The following is an 18,700-nucleotide window of genomic DNA, read 5'->3' as shown; positions in this document are numbered from 1 at the left end:
GTGCATCCCGACACGCAGGAAGTCAAGGAAGGGAGCCAGGAGACCTGCGTGGTTAAACAGGGAACTGCTGGGCAAACTCAAGTGGAAGAGGAGGGTTTACAAATCATGGAAGGAGGGGCTGGCCACTTGGGAAGAATATAAGGCTGTTGTCAGAGGATGTAGGGAGGCAACTAGGAAAGCTAAGGCCTCCTTAGAGTTAAACCTGGCGAGAGGGGTCAAGGACAACAGAAAGAGCTTCTTCAAATACATAGCAGATAAAACTAACACCAGAGGCAATGTAGGCCCACTGATGAATGGGGTGGGTGCCCTGGTGACAGAAGATACAGAGAAGGCAGAATTACTGAATGCCTTCTTCGTCTCTGTCTACTCTGCTGGAGGCTGTCCTGAGGAGCCCCGTACCCCTGAGGCCCCAGAGGAAGGCAGGGCAATGGAGGAGTTTGCCTCAGTTGATGGGGACTGGGTTAGGGACCAGTTAAGCAATCTGGACATCCATAAATCCATGAGTCCAGATGGGATGCACCCGCGGGTGCTGAGGGAGCTGGCTGAAGTCATTGCTGGACCACTCTCCATCATCTTTGCCAAGTCTTGGGAAATGGGAGAGGTGCCTGAGGACTGGAGGAAAGCAAATGTCACTCCGGTCTTCAAAAAGGGCAAGAAGGAGGACCCGGGCAACTATAGACCGGTCGGCCTCACCTCCATCCCTGGGAAAGTGATGGAACACCTTATCCTTGGTGCCATCTTAAGACATATCAAGGATAAGAGGGTCATCAGGGGCAGTCAACATGGCTTCATCAAAGGGAAGTCGTGCTTGACCAACCTCATAGCCATTTATGAAGACATAACAAGGTGGATTGACGATGGCAGAGCAGTGGATGTGGTCTACCTTGACTTCAGTAAAGCATTTGACACTGTCTCCCACAGCATCCTCACGGCTAAACTGAGGAAGTGTGGACTGGATGATCGGGTAGTGAGGTGGACTGCAAACTGGCTGAAGGAGAGAAGCCAGAGAGTCGTGGTCAATGGGGCGGAGTCTGGTTGGAGGCCTGTATCTAGTGGAGTGCCTCAAGGGTCAGTTCTGGGATCAGTACTATTCAATATATTAATCAATGACTTGGATGAGGGAATTGAGTGTACTATCAGCAAGTTTGCTGATGACACCAAGCTGGGAGGAGTGGCTGACACGCCAGAAGGCTGTGCTGCCATCCAGCGAGATCTGGACAGGCTAGAGAGTTGGGCGGGGAAAAATTTAATGAAATATAACAAGTGAAAATGTAGAGTCTTACATCTGGGCAGGAACAAGCCCAGGTTCCAGTATAGGTTGGGGAATGACCTATTAGAGAGCAGTGTAGGGGAAAGGGACCTGGGGGTCCTGGTGGACAGCAGGATGACCATAGGCCAGCACTGTGCCCTTGTGGCCAAGAAGGCCAATGGCATCCTGGGGTGTATTAGAAGAGGGGTGGTCAGTAGGTCAAGAGAGGTTCTCCTTCCCCTCCACTCTGCCCTGGTGAGACCTCATCTGGAATGTTGTGTCCAGTTCTGGGCCCCTCAGTTCAAGAAGGACAGGGAACTGCTGGAGAGAGTTCAGTGTAGGGCAACGAAGATGATTAAGGGAGTGGAGCATCTCCCTTATGAGGAAAGGCTGGGAGAGCTGGGTCTCTTTAGCTTGGAGAAGAGGAGACTGAGGCGTGACCTCATTAATGTTTATAAATATATAAAGGGTGGGTGTCAGGAGGATGGAGTCAGGCTCTTCTCGGTTACAACCAACAGTAAGACAAGGGGTAATGGGTTCAAGCTGGAACACAAGAGGTTCCACTTAAATTTGAGAAGAAACCTCTTCTCAGTGAGGGTGACGGAACACTGGAACAAGTTGCCCAGGGAGGTTGTGGAGTCTTCTTCTCTGGAGATATTCAAAACCCGCCTGGATGCCTCCTGTGTAACCTCATCTGGGTGTTCCTGCTCCGGCAGGGGGATTGGACTAGATGGTCTTTTGAGGTCCCTTCCAATCCCTAACATTCTGTGATTCTGTGATTCTGTGAAAACTGAAAGAGAGCAAATGCCTGTGTGCTTTTGAGTTAACTACTGACTAAAAAGAACCTGGAATTCATGGTATGGTCTGAATATTTTAATCTTCTTGTGCCAGAAAAACAGGATTCAGTATACCCATTTTAAATAAACGGGCTGCACCACATTTTTCAGTTATGATGAATTTGGCTGACATCTCTTTCTAGTAGAAACAGCAGGCAGGGTCATAAGCTTTTCCTAGCTACTTACGGATAAAACGTGATAGCATAACTTTAAGAATGTGTCATTAATAACCTGCTACTAGAAACCCCAAGGCTGTAGGCAGATCCCACTCTGCTGTGGGCTGTACAAACACAGCAGAGGCGGCCTAGAAGGCCTTAAATCTGCACACACAATAGCCAGAACACGAGAGTGAATTCTCTACCCCCAGCTCAAATGTTCTGTTAAACTCTTAATTCATGCTGTCTCCAATAAACCAAAATGAACAATGGCTTTCCCTGCTTGCTGCTCACATCTTTAAAACATCAGTGGGCAGTTTTCATATTGTCCTGGGTTTCAACCCTTAGTCATCTCTGTGCTACGTGATAAATACATCGTTCTCTTTTATCTATTTTCATGAGTCAACCCCTCCAGCCTCTTCTTCATTCTCCTCTCCTCTGAGCTCCTGCCGGTATTTTTCTGGTACTGAAGCACCCAGTGCAGTTTTGCATTCTGGGATCAAATTAAGGTTTCCCATCCTTGTATCGGAAACTAGCTGGGCTTTGAGAAATGGCCTAGTGCTTGGTACGTGGGTGGGATCCAGATATCTGGGGTTTCAAATACTGGCTCTGACTCTCTGTTGCCTCAAACAGGGAATTTAAGATACTCTGGGTCTCAAGATATCTCCATCCTGATACAGCACAGGAGTGCCTTGCTTGAACCAGGCCCACTGCCTGTCTCTGCTGCCTTAGACTGTGTTCGGGACTAGACATCACTATGGCTCCAAAGCTTCCATGCAGTCAGCATCTCAGTAGTGGAATGATATCTTATTTTTGCGATCTGGGCAGACACATGGAGCAGAATCATGGTCACATTCAGACTGGGGGCATAGATCTGAGACACTGGTGTACAGCATGGACTCCTTTAATGCAAAGTGCAGCAGAGCTACCAGCCAGCAGTGCAGATGAAGCTGGCTCTGCACATTACAAAGTAGACACAGCCTCTGTTTCCCAGCTATAAAATGAGAGCACAAAAACCTTCTCCATCTCACAAGCCTGTCGTTAGGATGAAGTACACTGCTGACTCAGAGCTGCCTGCAAACTACTGGCGTGAAAGTGAAACCTGTGCCCACACCTGCTGTCTATGTCTGACCTATCACTTCTTGCTGTCAGGGCAAAGGAAAGGCTCAAGCCATCTGAGCCCCCAAAATGACTGAGGGTGGGAGGTGATGCCTTTCCCAGCCTTCATATATAGACAGACTGTTCTCAGGCATCTCTTAATTAAGCTGGAAAGGCTAGCAAGCTGATGGATTTGAATTGAGATGCTGGTGAAGTGCCTGTGACACCCCTGGAGGGCACATTAAATTAACCAAATAGACTAAGGATTCAGTAAGCTAATGAAGAGAGAAATGAGAGATAGAGATGAGGAAGATGGAAGAGATGAGGGTGAAGGAGAGAGACGCAGACAGAAAGAGAAGAGAGGGTAAAGAAGAAAAACAGAGGAATAAAAGTGAGAAGGGAGGAGAAAAAGAGAGGGATTGAAAGGAGGTGAGAAGAAAATGCATAGAGACAGTGAAAGTGATTAAATGCAGGGATAAGGGAGAAAAGACCCTGCAAGATACTGAGGCTTTCTCCAAAGCTGTGCAGGGATGATTTGTGCTGTGGCCTGGGGTCCAGATTGCTCAGTCTCTGCCTCTAACAAATTGTGTCAGCTGCTTAGCAAGGCTGTAACCCTGAGCAAGACTCACCAGTTCCCATTGTCCACGCTGTGCCCTGAGATGCCTTACCTGCTCATGGTGCTCGATGCCCATGCTGATAGTGTTCACCAGAATTGCGATCATGATCCCACGGTTGAAGTACTTGCTGTCCACAATCCCTCGAAGCTTGACCCTCACTTCTCTCCACATGTCACTGCAGAGCTTCAGCCATCCGTCTTCTTCCACCTCCTCCTCCTCCTTGTCCAGCGCCGAGACACCCTGGTCCTCTCTGCTGCCCTCTCCCTCCTCTTCGCTGGCTCCTCCGTCCTCCTGGTCTGAGTCAGCGCTATCCAGGACAGAGAGCCTTCGGGATGCTTCGCGCTCACCCCTATGGCATCGGGGGCAGTTGGTGGGATCAGAGGTTGCTGTCACAGCAATAGGCTGGACCAAGCCCTGAGAAGGGCAGTCAAGAGAGTTGTGCTGCTGGCAAAGCCCTGGGGAGATAAATAATCACACTTAAAGGAGAAGGCTTTGAAAAAGACATCGAAAATGGGCACCTGTTTGGCTTTTGGTCATTTAGAGATGGTAACTGGGCTTTTTAGCTGTAAAGATGATTAAACACTGGCACATCATCTCAAGGGCAGCAATAAAAGCCATTGCTGTTGGGGGCTTTACACTGACTGTCTGTGTCACCAAAAGGCACGGTACTGTTCAGCTGCCAGTGATTAGGCTCAATGGGGGTTCACGTCCATCAGAGGAAGAACTGTTTTGTCTGATGCAGGAATCACAGCTTGAGACTCAGTAGCTTGTGTTAAGTAGGAACTGAGGGAAAAATGATCATGAAGGCTGCTTTTGGTCTGAACTGCTACAAGTGGGGCCCAAGAACCCACATGCTGAGCTGAACTCTCTAAATTAGGGAAGCTACATTAGCAAAGCATCTCAGGAAGCCAGAAAAGATAGTGCAAGAATACTTCTTCCTGATAGTCCGTGCGCTCTGAATCAGAACAGACCCCCTGACTTCAGCAAGAAAACTAAGTTTATGTTCCTCGATCCTCCAGCTGGGCCTGAAAGATCAAATGGACACTGGGGGAATTAAGCAATTAATTCATTAACACAGTGCATGAAGCCTGCTTTTTTCCCAGCAAGTAAAGAAAATGAAAGACTGCGTATGTAAGACCAGCTGAAGAAAAATCTGCCTTTTTACTTGTTAATGGGAGCATAACTCAGGAAAGGCATGGTCAGGCAGTTAATACTAACTCTATAAAGCCATTTTTACAGTACTTTTCAGGCCACGAATCCAATTTAAATGGTATCTCATGTCTAATTTTACACAACAGCATGTGGCCTCATCAAGAGAAATTGTCTCCATTGCCCTTACATATCAAACTGACTTCTTCAGTATTGTTCCCTTTGTTCTAGAGACATCCTACTGCAATTCTACTCCCTCTGCCTCTCTTGAGGTCCCACAGGAACTCAGTTTTGGAGAAGAGCTCTGAGGGACCTGCTATGTCACCAAGTCAAATCCTTAGCCCCACTCCATCATATCCCTCCGATACTTCCCTCTCCCAAACTCCTATACCAGACCCAGAGCCCCTTATGAACTTCAGCCAGTGCTTTTAATGTTATCCTATTATGGTCTCTGGGTTTCAGACCTGGGTTTCCCATGTTTCCTGCTGGTCACCCCTGTTTCATTCCCCTTCTTGCTGGTCATCCCCACCTGGCTGGCACCATGGGCCCATGCTCAATGGCCAATGTTAATTCTAATTCTGTGCTTTGTCGGCACAGGCCCTTCGGCAAGCTGGCACATGGAGATGCTCCCAGTTAGTCTTACATTTCCACTACTGGCATTTCCGGCTTCACCCACACAATCCTTACTGTAGTGCCTCTGGTTTTTTCTGTTCATGCCTAGCTTGGCATCACTCGGCTCCACGTGGCCCTGGCGTCGGCTCTGTATGCTGTTGTACAGCCCGAGGGTGCGGCGTTTGGCTTTGCGCACGATGTGGCAGATGTACTGGAAGATCTCCTCATAGCAGTCTCCTGGCTCCATGTAGCTGGCAACAGTGCTGGAGGAGAGGTACCGGGCCCTCTGCTCCTGCATCAGCTGGTGCTCCCGCTGCTTGGTCTCAGAGAACTGCGTGGCGATGACTACCAGGCACAGGTTAATCATGAAGAAGGAGCCCACCTAGTAGCAAGGGAGAAGCAGGAACAATCAGCATGACAAAGAATACGTGGGAGGGGGAACAAGAAAGAAGAATCAAAGAATCATAGAATAGTTTAGGTTGGAAGGGACCTTCAAAGACCATATAGTCCAACCCCCCTGCAATGAGCAGGGACATCTTCAACTAGATCAGGTTGCTCAGAGCCCCGTCCAGCCTGGCCTGGAATGTCTCCAGGGATGGGGCATCTACCACCTCTCTGGGCAACCTGGGCCAGTGTTTTACCAGGGAAAGTGATGGGAGGCAGACAGAGGAACGGGAACCAATCTGTGTATGAAGGTGGGATTTTGGAGCAAGCCAGGCCTGGCTCAGCTTTGTTTTGAGAACTCACTCAATGTCATTTCCATGTAGAATTTAGAGCTCTGAACTGAAATTCAGGAAACACAAGCCCTACTTTTAGCTCTTTTGGCAGGCTTTGGAACCTTTAGTATGTCATTTAGAAGCTGCTTGCAAAGCTTTTGATGAAAACCGGACTTTTACTTTCCCTCTCTCTTGTGTTAAGCAGAAGGTGGGAGACAGACAACTAGTTTGGTAGTTTCATTGCTTTCTCCTCTGCTTGCTTTTCTGCACTGTCATTTATGGTCTTCAGCTCTTGAAGGACATGTCAGTATTCTCAGATCATTTTATTTATTTCTACCATTTACACTTAAACTCACCATAGAGGGAGATAGCACGTTGCTTAAATGAATGGGCTTTTGAAATCAAAGCGGAGTTTATAAAAACTAATTACTTTGAGAAGGACACTAAATAGTCTGGCAAAACAGTGCTTTCCTACTCATTTTCAATTCTTCTGATTCTTCTGATACTGGACATATTACCTTAGCTCTTATTGTACTTGTCCTCCAGTTTGGGTAGGATTTCCACTTTGAATAAAAAAATAACCACAACCCACTCCCCAATTTCTTAGAAACAAAACAAAACACCAAAGTTCTTCCTGTTCTCCATACAGAAGCCAAAAAGTCTACCAGGCTTATTTTACACCTTTGTATGTTCCCTTTAAGCCTCCTTTGCCTCAGTTTTCCTATCTGTAAAACAGAGCAAATATTTCTTGGTGCTGAGAGATCTGGAGGTAAAAATCTCACTCTCAGTGTCAAATATTATGAAATTACAGATGAATCTCCACTAGGAGATCTATTCATTATACTTAGAATAATACCTGGGTTTCAATATGATGAGAATTTCTTATGTAAAAGTGCTGGTAACTACATTCAAAATCCTTCTCAAAAGCTACGTTGCCTTGATTGGCGCCTACTCCCCGTAGAGCTGTAAGTGGTGATCCAGCCTTGATAAAACACAGTCTGATCTCTGAAGAAGGACCACACATCTGCTCTGCTCTGCTCTGAAATGGACCCTGCAGGGCAGCCCCAGGGAGCAGAGGAAGCACCAGCTCAAGATTTCTGCTTCTCCTGCACCAGGGAGCATCCCTGCTAAGGGACGTCCTCGCACCATCTTCCTCCTGTACAAAACCACACAGGACCCAGTCTCACTTCCCCCTCTCTTCTTTCCAAGCAAACAGCTCTGCCACAGAGCTGGATCCAGTCCTGCCCTTATCTTCACGCATGCGTCCTCCATATAACCCTTCCAGCAAGCAAAGGTGGCAATAACCTGACCCTAACCCTCGTGTGTAGAAAAGGTGGAGGTTCTTTCAGCAAGTACCCCAGCTTGTTCTACCTACCCGAGCAGCCTTCCCCTCCGTGCACACCCCTTGCCACTCCCCCACCAGCTTGCCCCCTTGGTTGTCCCTTTCTCTTGCACACAGGTGCCCAACAGCTCTGTCTGGAGGCACATTACAGTGGCTCTCAGCACTTCAAAGGAGAGATGTCCCTACTAGCATCTGAATAAGCCTTTGAAACATGAAGCCCTTCCCAAACAGATTCTGCGTAAGGACAATAAACCATCGCAAAATAAAGGGCTTATTTTTTTACTCCTCCTCTCAGCGCCCCTCAAAGCTGTTCTAATTCTGTTTCCCTTCATCACCGAACTCTTCTCTTCCCTCTCCTCCTGCGCATATTTCATTCTATTTTCCCTTTAGATTCTGCATGTGGCCTTGAAAATTAAAACGATACCCTGTATGGATTCCTTCGCCTTCCCCTAAGTTTTTCCATAGTCCCTGATGTCTTGCATGTTTTCACTGATGAAAGTATGACTGGGAATCCAAACTCTTCTCCGATGCACTCTCCTGCACTCCTCCCGCTCAGCACCACACAACACTCACATAATCTTGCCCGTTCTGTTATCTCTGTCAGCTTGCCCTGAGTGAGGCAGGGTTGGGAGCTGGACACCAGCTGTGCACTCATTTTTGGAATGCTAATTGTGACACTGCCCAGTACACTTTGCAACTTCCAACAACTCCACAAACTACAAGCGATTAAGACTTGCAACACCTTCTTTCTAGGCTACATGTGGAGGAGCTGGGGCAAAGAGCTGCCCTCAGCAGGGTCACACTGTAAGCCTGGGGTTGGATCTGGAGCGGGGTTGAGGTTTCACGTCACCAAACCCTGTCCTCACAGGCACCATTTGCTGTGATCTCCCACCAAATGACCCAAAAGGAAAGGAGTGAGAGGACTGGATATGACAATTAATCCCCAATCCTTAAACCTCTTAGCTAGGAACATCAAACACAAAACAAATGAGCTTGTTTAATCCCTAAGATGACAGGCAAGTCCATAAACTCTAAGGCTTTGCCAAGCTTGACAGTGCCTCCCAACTAGCAGGACAGGAAGGGTCCCGGATGGCTTGTAATTGAGCTAGCTGAGCGGGGAGACCAAAAGTGTCTGACGTGGAGTCAAAGCAAGCATCCAGCAGAGGCAGAAGGAGACTATTGATTCAGAGCCCCAACACAGAAGTCCCATTCAGCCCTGAGGCTAAGCTGTACTTTAGTTAAGCAGATACCGGCCTTGTACAGCCCAAGGTTCGATCCCTGTCTCTGCAATATCTAATAAAATCTGACTGGTGCTGGAGATGCTGACTTACTTGCCCATTATTTTTATTGCTTATGCCTGGATATCCAGCTTGTCTTCTGCAGCCCACATGTGTAAGCACAGAGCACTTCAAGGAGGCCACTGAGTGCTGCAAGGTGGATACCAGCCTAGGAGTTCAGAAGAGCTTTCTCTAGTCCAGAAGCCACACCAGTGGCTAAGTAGCTGGAGAGGTGACAAAGAAATGACTGGACTTCAAGCAGGAGGACCTAAATGAAACACCAACCCAAGAGGTGAAAGCAGTCCTTCCTTCACATCACCTCCCTGATCTCTGACAGAGAGGGAAGCTATTTACAATTTGCTGAATATGTAAAATGTTTTTACCAGGTCGTTCTGCAAGGCCACCTTGAGTGTCAGCATCAGAGTGGACTCTTCCCCTCCGGGGAGCACATCTATGCAGGAGTCCTAACCACGCTGGGAATATATCCAGGTGGTGGAGCCTTCTTCCTGCCAGATGAGCAGTAGCAGGTAATGCCTTTATGTAGGTGTTTGAAGACATGTCTGTGAGAGAAGGAGTCATGGATGAAAGCACAGCTCTAAAGAAGAGGCTGCAGAGATCCAGCCTCAGAAGAATAAGTTTGAGCCAAGGCTAGGACGTATGTGGAAAAGCAAAAAGTCAGGACTTGAACCTGACTTTCAGAGCAACCCTGCTTAGAAACGTAGGCATTTCAAGCATGGAGAAGGAGAGAAGAATAAAGGCTTCAAGGACTTTGCTTCATGCGACTTGAAGAGGGATCATTATTTCTATAAGAAGACTCAGAGAAAAAATGAAAACAAGTGAAAGCAAGTTCACACTGTGGTGTTGCTATGTGCTGCAAAAGATGCATTAGACATGCAAAGAAGGTAACAGAAAGGCTAAATGCTTTCTTGGTGTAACTCCACCAAAGGCAAAGGAAATATCCCATCTAGCATATGGCTTCTTTGTTCTGAGCAGTCCCCAGAGTAAGCTGAGGTTCATGTGCTCCTGTGTTTCATGGAAATAAACCTACATGGCACCTGCAAATGAGGAGGGAGTGTCTAGAAATGTCAATGACACTCCACAGTAAAATCTCACATAGAGTGTTTAATTGAGGGTTTTCAGCGCCTGCAAATTCAGAGACAAAGTTTGAATCACTGGGAATCCACATGAGGTGAGCCAGCACTAGAAGGATGCTCCTGCTTAGAAATAAAAAATAAGCTGACAGAATTTATGTAGATTGGAGCAGGGGGTGAGGGGCAATTTTTGGAACTGGCCTGCAGGAGACGGGCATGATCACCCCAGTGGTAAAACATTGTCTCTGCACAGTCCTTCTCAGCTCTGGGAGAGATTATGTCTGAGACAAGGAGTAAATTCTGTGCTGAACTGCACATTGCACAAATCTAAGGATCCTGGCCATGCTGCTCAAAGTGAAAATGCACAGTGGGAGATCCGAACAAACTTTAGGGGAAATAATTGATTTCTGAACTTGAAAAAAAAAGCACTGGATGTTCAGTTTGCCTTTGAGAAGAGAGCTGGGGGAATTCCCCACCCATCCTGTGCAACCACACCTCTGCACTGTCTCTCCTTGGGAATCTCCAGCCTCAAAGTAAAAGCAGCATTCTTTAAGGTGTACTTCACCTCCGCTGTCCTAGCTCATGCTTCAGCCCACAGGGAGTAGGTCATCTTTCTGGTTTTTTCTCCTTGTCTTTCCATTGTGATGGTAGAAGGCCAGAAGGCAGGGAGAAATCAAGGATACGATGAAGCTTTTTCATAAATTCTCCGACCTGAATGGACCAGTAGATTTTTTTTTTGTGCCATTCCCCATACGTACAGGCTGCAGAATTTCTCCCAGAAACTGGATTAAAGTTTGTTTGCTCTCAAGTCACTGCATGTCAATTTGAATTTAAACTAGATCCTGTGCCGGGTGAGTTTGTTAATGTTATTGAGTGACTGTTTCTACAGATCTTATTTCTAGGAGGGCACAGCCACATAGGACAAGTCGTAGGTGAAGAGCAGAGTGTAAGTCACATCCATTCAGGAACCCATTCAAATGCACGGAGGCATTGAAAATACACACTGAGGTCCTCACTGGCAAAGTGACTTAGAACTAAATTGCACCCACCGTGTACAGATTTTATACTTCCCATAATCCATCCTGTGCCTTTCCCTTCCACTCTTGACTTTGGTCCCCATGTAGGAAAACTGCAAGAGTCTTCATAAAAACAAAATCCTTCCTTGTTAGAAACAGAATATTCCCTCCAAGAAAATGCATTTACGTGTGGCAGTAAGTTCTCAAGACAGAGGCACTTCTCTCTTTCCATCCCCACCACCAGTGATCTCACACAGTTTATGTTGGACCACTGATACTTTCAGAGCAGCAGCTCCTTTTTGTTCATGTTGAAGAAGAAATTCAGCATGACAGACCTTGAATCCAACAAAATCTGAACCCAAGACCCTGATTCTGAAAAATCCAGGTGCTTCCAAAAGCCATTAAACGTGGCTCAAGAATGACTCCAGAGCTTAAAACGTACAGAGACCAAGTAGGAGGGCAGATGCAGAAATGGTTCTCTGTGGTTTTGGGCCTACTGCTTTGGGGAATTTACTTTGAGAGATCTGTGGATGAGAACATTATCCTACACTAGGTATATATATCTCTAGGAATCAATCCTGAGCATATTTTTTGAGTGAAAGAAAATAACTTGGCTGACAACTACGTGATCCTGCCACCCGCGGTGAAAATCAACTATCTGGGTTCCTGAGATTCCTAGAAGAAATCCAAGTAAAGTAGTTTGTTTCCCCTATATCTGTGTTGACCTAACATCTGTTTTTTGTAGGATTTTAGCTTGCAATGCTGACAGTCACCAAGTCTTATACTTACAATTATCAGCAAGATAAAGTAGATAAAATTGTAGAAGGAATGGGCATCCATCACATAGTACATGATCTCTACCCACCCTTCCAGTGTGATCACCTGCAAAGACAAACAACAAGAGAAACGAGAGGGCAGTGGGCTTCCAGAGTTCACTCCTCAGTGTATACAGGCAGATACTGGCAGGGCTGTTGAAACCCAAGGAAGGTGAGAAACAACAGTTTATTTCAAGGAAGCCAAATTTCCATTCCAGGAAATCAGCATGGTACTGCTTGGTGACACTGGCATACTGTCAAAGCCTGTGAGATCATACTAGCCCACAGCAGGAATATTTCATTAAAATAGTTCATTTCCCTGGATCGCAGCAGGGGAAAACCCGCAGCAGGTTTCTGTGCTCCTTGGACTGGACACTGCGTACAGCCGGCAGAAAAGAAAAAAGGTATGACTTTAGCTCCCATCTGCAATGCATGCTGGGAATAGAAAAAAAAAAAAAAATTTAAAAGGCTCTTTTGCTATCGTGAAGAGCATAGCTCATTTCAGCAAGGGCCTGGAACAGCTCTACGTCCCTCCCCGCCTTCAGGAACACCCTTCATGGTGGGAACTCTCTCTCTTGCCAGAGTAGTTACAAGGCCCTTTTCTCTCTGCAGCTGCATCACACTCTGCAGAAACCAGCATGGGAGCACAGAAAGATTCAGTCGGAAAAAAAGGAAAACAGCTTAGCCTTGTTAGGAGGCTAACTCAGCCTTACCTGAAATATCACAATCCAGGCATACCCGATATTGTCAAAGTTGATGGCACCCTTGTGCGGGTTGGCGTTGCCCGTACGGCACACGTTGTAGTACTGGTTCCAGTTGACACACATGCCACTGATGTTGAACTCTTGCCGGACTGAGTTGTAGTAATAATAATCGTCCTTGTCCAAACAACATTCGTGGCCCCGCTCCTTCAGTGGGGGTATCTCATGGCAGCCCATAATTCCATTGTCTCCTGACAGCGAGCAGATAAAGGGCATCTCATCATCTTCCTCAGGCTGGTAATAAGGGGGCAGGACAATGTCACCTTGTCTGCAAGGGTAGAAAACCATAGTCATAAAGTTCCTGTAACAGGCAGTTTCCCATCAGCAATGATGGTGGAGCTGGGAGCTCCCATCCTGACATAGGGACTGCACTGGGTAAGGGATTTCCAGGTTTATTGCCTCAGGAGAAGGGAAGACACAGCTCCTGGAAAACAGGAAATTTCCAGGGGGAGTCTCCAGTTTTCAGAGCTTTGCCTGTCATCATATCACCTCAAGCCAAATGACATAATCTGCTTGCATGGAGACAAAGAAAAGACAGAATGCAGAGATTTCCATTCTGATCACTCTCTCCATTAGCATCAAAGCTAAATCAGATGCAGTGATATTAAAGAACTTCATCAGGCTTTACTGTGATGTGCTCATGTATGTAACCATTGATGGACATGTTTTATAACATTTGGCAGTGAACCTTCTGTACTTCTAAGAAAAAAAAAATCCAGTTCATGTATAATTAAGGTTGCACAGCTAAGCCTTAAAATCAGGAAATGCAAAGCTGAAATTGACTTAACCTTAAACTTGACTCCTCCTTGACAGCTGGCATTATGGGTGCGATGTTTCATGACAAGTTCACATGCTTTTTTCCAAATAATGCAAGCACCTTCCAAATTCATAAATAATTAAAATCATCTATGCTCGCCTCACTGGAGATGAGCTAATGATAAGGAAAATGAAAGGTAGAGATTTAAAATTTTCGATCAGACTTTATCTGGTGCATTCATTGCAGCGCTACAATACACAACTTCCACTTTGCATGAATGCAGACTTTTTCACAAAGTGTTATTGGAAGAGAACAGGTGTTGATGAAAAAGAAAAGACAGAAAGTGTCTGATTCTAAACTAAGTGGGACTAAACCACAAAGATCTGTCGTAACACGTTCACATCACTGCTGAACTGGGTGCCTGCAGAATTCATTTCTCTAGTTATGGTCAGCCAAAGGTTTTCTAACATCTGTCCCTTAGTAGGCTGTGGCCCCAATTCACTTCTCAGTTACGTCAACTCTGCGTGGATGTAATTACACTCATTAAAGTAGCACTACTCCTGATTTACATAAAGGACAATCATCCTAAACATTTGTTTTTCCCCAAGGAATACATAAACACAGTAAATGGCTGCTTTAAGCAGCTCCTACTCTCCAGTTCCACTGCTGTTCTGCAGACTATATTTTCACACTTCTTTTTTTTCCAATTTGAGATAACCTAAAGCTTCAGAATTGTTTAATCAGTCTAAATTGATCTACAGCTTTAGATTTTTTAAGCAGTCTGAACTGATAGGATACCTAGGATTAGCATACAGTTTTAAGAAGATGCTTTAAAGCCTGAGATCTGCTAAAGCCAGAAAGTCAACAGGAGGATCTGTGCCCTGGAACTGGTGCTGTGCTCCACAGGAGGATAATCAGAGAATTCATGACAGGCAGGAGCTTTTGCACCCCACTGGCTCCAGGGACGAGAGAGCCGTGGTCTGCAGGCTCCCCTCGACCTGCGTAAAATAAACCTCAGATACCTGTAATAGACCCTTGTGTGGTTCCAGGCTCTCTTTGCCAGAACTGTGCCCACATTTCGCCATGGTTTTTTTGTCCCATTCAAGCAGCCATTCTTTGCTTTCAGGTGCTTTTACTTCTACTAAACCATCTGTGGGATGCCTCTCCCAACAGCTCTCCATCCCCGCCCCACGGCAGCTCCCACACGCAATTCTATTCCTGTTCTGATAATTTCCCAATGTGCCTCCAAAGCCTCTGGAGGTAATGCACTACTGTCCAAACAGTGACCTCAGCTCCACCTCGGAGGTGCTGAAGATGTCCCTGGAATGATCAGGCAGCACTATGGCTTTCTGTGAGACTCCTCTGGTTGTTGTTTTTTGAAGAGGGAGCAAGTTCAGGAGAAAGACAGCATGGACAGTGTTTTGAGAGTCTCAACTCTTTCTGGGAGTAGGAGCAGCATCTTGAATCTCTGGGCACGGCTGGAGGAGGCAGCTATGTTAACCTGTGCCTTGGCCAAATCCAGATGAGCCCAGACATCTGTGGAGTGTGAAGACAGACTAAAACCAAGCTGCCTTTGCCCTCCCCTCCCTTTCCACTGCAAGCCATGGCCAGCACTCTGCACGCTATCACCCTACAGCCATTTGGAGTAAGTGATACGCAGAAAACCAGGCAGCAGAAGACAAGAGAGCAGGGAAAGATAAATGTCCCTGGAAGAAAGGAGGAGACATTGTCTCACAGGCACTCACATTGTGAAGTTCTCCTCCATGAAGCAGCGGTTGCGGAGCAGCCCAGCCCACAGCTGCACCCCGATGATGCCGAAGATGAAGAAGACAAAGAAGCAGAGAAGAAGGACATTCCCCAGCATGGGCAAGGTGTCCAGGAGCAAGTTCACAAGGATGCGCATGCCTGCAGGAGGAGAAGAGAACCAGAAAGAGCAAGTGTGGGATGGAGGGACAGAGAAAGAGAAAGGGAAAAACAGAAGGGAAGGAGAAGGAAAGGAAAATCTAGGAGACACACACATGCACACACACAAAAGTGCCACATAAAGATAAAAGTAGAGTGTCAGAAATTAATTACTGCCTGAACTAGATTTATGATTGTTGGTCTTTCTTGTCCTGACCTCTACTGAAAGGCAGCCAGCAGAGCTGCTGTGATGCCATGATCTCTTAACCCTAGGTCTTCATCTGCAGGAGTGAGAAGAAAAGGGAACGAGACTTTTGGTACCATCAGCTATCTGACTGACAACCCTCCTTCCCCGCAGAAGGGCAACGGAGTGACAACTCTGTCCCAAAGGTGCACAGCAGATCAACAGCCCCATCCTCAGGCAGCTCAGACTGAAGGTCATCCCAGTTCAACAGCTGCATGCTGCAACCTGTAAGAATTGCACTGACAGACCAAGGCCAGCCTGCCTAGTGGGATGAACCTCTCCAGCACACGTAAACTGGCACACATTAGTTTTCTCAATATCAGTATCATCAGGGGACAATCATGGAAGTGACACTCTCCACTCTTGGCTAGTCCTCCCTCCCCAACAGGGCTGGACCACACAAATAGCAGGCACAGCCCAAAATGCTGTTGGCACAGTACCTCTGGACAGTGCAAAAATGTTTTCAAACTCCTTTTAAAAAAATTTTAATTACCTAATGAAATACTTCTGTGGTTTTATTTCTCTGCCAGCTCTTCAGCTCACACAGGCACAAGTAGGGGCAAAGACAGGCTTGTTTCTCTATGGGGATAACGAATTTCCTGTGCTCTCTAGGGATGGTGAAAATCTAGAAACCCTTCTGAGCATCACTGTAGCACTTTTACCCCTCTGCACACCTCTTGCAGTTGTCTCTCCTTGCCTCCACAAAGGTCCTTCCTTGGGGGGCCCAGGGAGTTCCTTCACTGAAGATGTTCCATGTAGGCCAGCAAATAATTAGCTAATTAGGTATTTATAACCAGTTCATTACTTCAGATGGCAGTGGAAGGGGGAAGAGGAGGGGAAGATAAGATTAGGATTCTCTGACAGCCCTTTGAGGCACAAGTTAATCCCCCTTGTGTGCCCAGCGTCAAGTAATTAGCCACACGATGCTGCGCTTTACGCTCTATCTCTATTCCCCGAGCTGCTCACACTGTGGAGAGGGGAGGGAAGTGGTGTCTGGGGGGCATGCAGGTGTGGGGAGAGGGAGAAGGGTGCCTGGTGTGGGACATCGGACTGCTTTAGCTCAGGAGGGAGTGTTTTGGGGAGAGATAGGAGTGGGAGAGAGAGAACTGGTATTTGCAGGTAGATGATGTGTAGGAAGAAGGTGCTTCATGATGGCTACATGGGATAATGAAGGACAAAGAATGATGGCATTGGCTCTAAGGCCAGGCTGTTGAGCAGCAGCTACGCCCTGCTTGCCTGACTCCCCAGCTGTGTCACTAGTTGCCAGTTTTCAGACAGAACATCAGTAACTCAGCAGTGCAGGGGCGCAGTTCCAGCCACTCACTGGGGATCACGGACATGCCATGAGTCACCGATAGCTTCCTGATCTGTCACGGCATCAATCCCAACAGCACAGCCACAGTGCCCTGCTCCTGTCGCTGTGACCTGCCAGGTCCCAGAGCAACGCTCTGCACAACACTCCGGCTTTAAGGCCACGCAGCCTCGCTGCAGGGCAGCGTGTTCCTGGCATTAATGCTGCTTCACAGCACCAGCTCGGCACTTCCCATAAACTGCCCTGGTCAGTACAGCAGGGAGAACTCAGGGACACGGAAAGCTGTGCGAGCAGTGCTGCGAGAGGGGGTGATGTTTTTCAGATCAATTGATCTGCCAAAACATTACCTCCATCTCAGAGCAGAGGTAACAGGAAGAATGAGACTGCCCTTATACTGAAATGCAGAACAGAGAGGCCAGACATTCCCACCAGAATTGTTACAGACAACACACTTGTTGGGTCAGAATTTGCAAAAATTGATTTTGTCCGGATTCCAAGAGAAGACAAGTGATTTGCAAAACTTGCCTGCCTTTTCCTTGGAAACATGCTGCCTGCCTATACGTTCTCCATCCTGGCTCTCAGAGGGGCTATAATGGTACAGGACTGTGCTACCCACAGCTTCAGGATCACAGCAATTGCGCTCATGCTAGGCCCTCTGGGGTATCAGGGCCCATAACCCAAGAACCATCAAGTGGCCCCATGCCAGGCAGGTAGCCACAGCACTTGGTGTCTTTTCCACATCACAAAGAATTTCAGCATTGCTGGGTTCCATTTCTAAGTCCGAATGAATCCCAATTTTTATTTTTTAAAAACCTCTCAGTTGAACAGTCATCTTTCTCTACCCATTGATGCTGATTGTGGATATGGGACTGGCTCTTCCAAAAGCAACAACGCTGAAGCAATACCCATCCAAACATCAATTGCAATTCTCCTACGGGCCAACCATCTCTAAAAGAAAACCATCACTTCACTTTGTGCAAAGCCTCTTCTGCTTCCTGCCCTAAACTGCAAAGCAATTGCTCTAGGAACCCATTTCTCACCAGTTTTCCACCAAATGGACATCCTCTGCTGAGTTCACCCAGTTCGTGGAGATACTTCAACCACTACTTCCACGTGAGTGAAAGGCATAGTTAAATATAAGCTCAGTACTTTTGTTCTCTCCATTATCAGCCTCCCCTGCTGTCTGTGCTGTGCTGCCTGCAATAGTCATGCCAGAGTTCTGAGCCCCGTCCTCCACTATGGCATTTAGGCTGCGCCCATCCTGCACCTCTGCCAGCCCCCAGGGGCACTTTGCGGGGGAAGCCCCTGCAGCCTCCCCGTCCCCTCCTGAGCTGGCAGTTGTGTGGGTCTGCTCGTGACCCAGGAACGGACAGGCTGGTCCAGCAGCCACACTAGGGCACCTGTTGCAGGTCTCCAAGGAAGGACCATCACTGCCAAGTGTCTGAACATTTCCATGGGCAGGAGGGGATGGGCCCTGTTCAGGCAGGACTCACAGAGCAGTGCGTTACAGAGTCCACACTGGGACCAGGTTGCAAATGGTACCTGGTCCTCAAGCACTCACGAGGTTTTGGGGAAGAGGGAGAAAGGCTGAAAAGCCTAAGGATGGAGGGTGATGATTTACTGCAGACCTTGGTGTCTGAGATAACAACATCTCTAAAGCAGCTGCAGGGCAACGGAAATGGGCAGAAGGCATATATGTCAGTGCGGCTTTGGGAGCATCCTGCCCTGGAGAACTGGGACGCCTCTCTTTT

At 47.2% G+C, this 18,700-nt stretch overlaps 1 protein-coding gene across 1 annotated transcript in view; it reads right to left on the bottom strand.

Annotated features, from left to right (window-relative positions):
* CACNA1I (calcium voltage-gated channel subunit alpha1 I) overlaps positions 1-18,700 on the bottom strand; it is a 159,278-nt gene that overhangs the window by 40,688 nt on the left and 99,890 nt on the right. The window contains exons 5-9 of the mRNA XM_065626922.1: positions 15,237-15,396; positions 12,687-13,002; positions 11,948-12,040; positions 5,792-6,098; positions 4,007-4,410 (exon numbers count right to left, since the gene is read on the bottom strand). Of these exons, the coding sequence (XP_065482994.1) occupies positions 4,007-4,410; positions 5,792-6,098; positions 11,948-12,040; positions 12,687-13,002; positions 15,237-15,396 (1,280 nt within the window). The remainder of the gene's footprint in view (positions 1-4,006; positions 4,411-5,791; positions 6,099-11,947; positions 12,041-12,686; positions 13,003-15,236; positions 15,397-18,700) is intronic.

This window comes from Caloenas nicobarica, chromosome 1 (genome assembly GCF_036013445.1).
Source record: "Caloenas nicobarica isolate bCalNic1 chromosome 1, bCalNic1.hap1, whole genome shotgun sequence".
Lineage (NCBI taxonomy): Eukaryota > Metazoa > Chordata > Aves > Columbiformes > Columbidae > Caloenas > Caloenas nicobarica.
The sequence above is the reverse complement of the archived record's forward strand: the minus strand, read 5'-3'. Positions and strand labels throughout refer to the sequence as shown.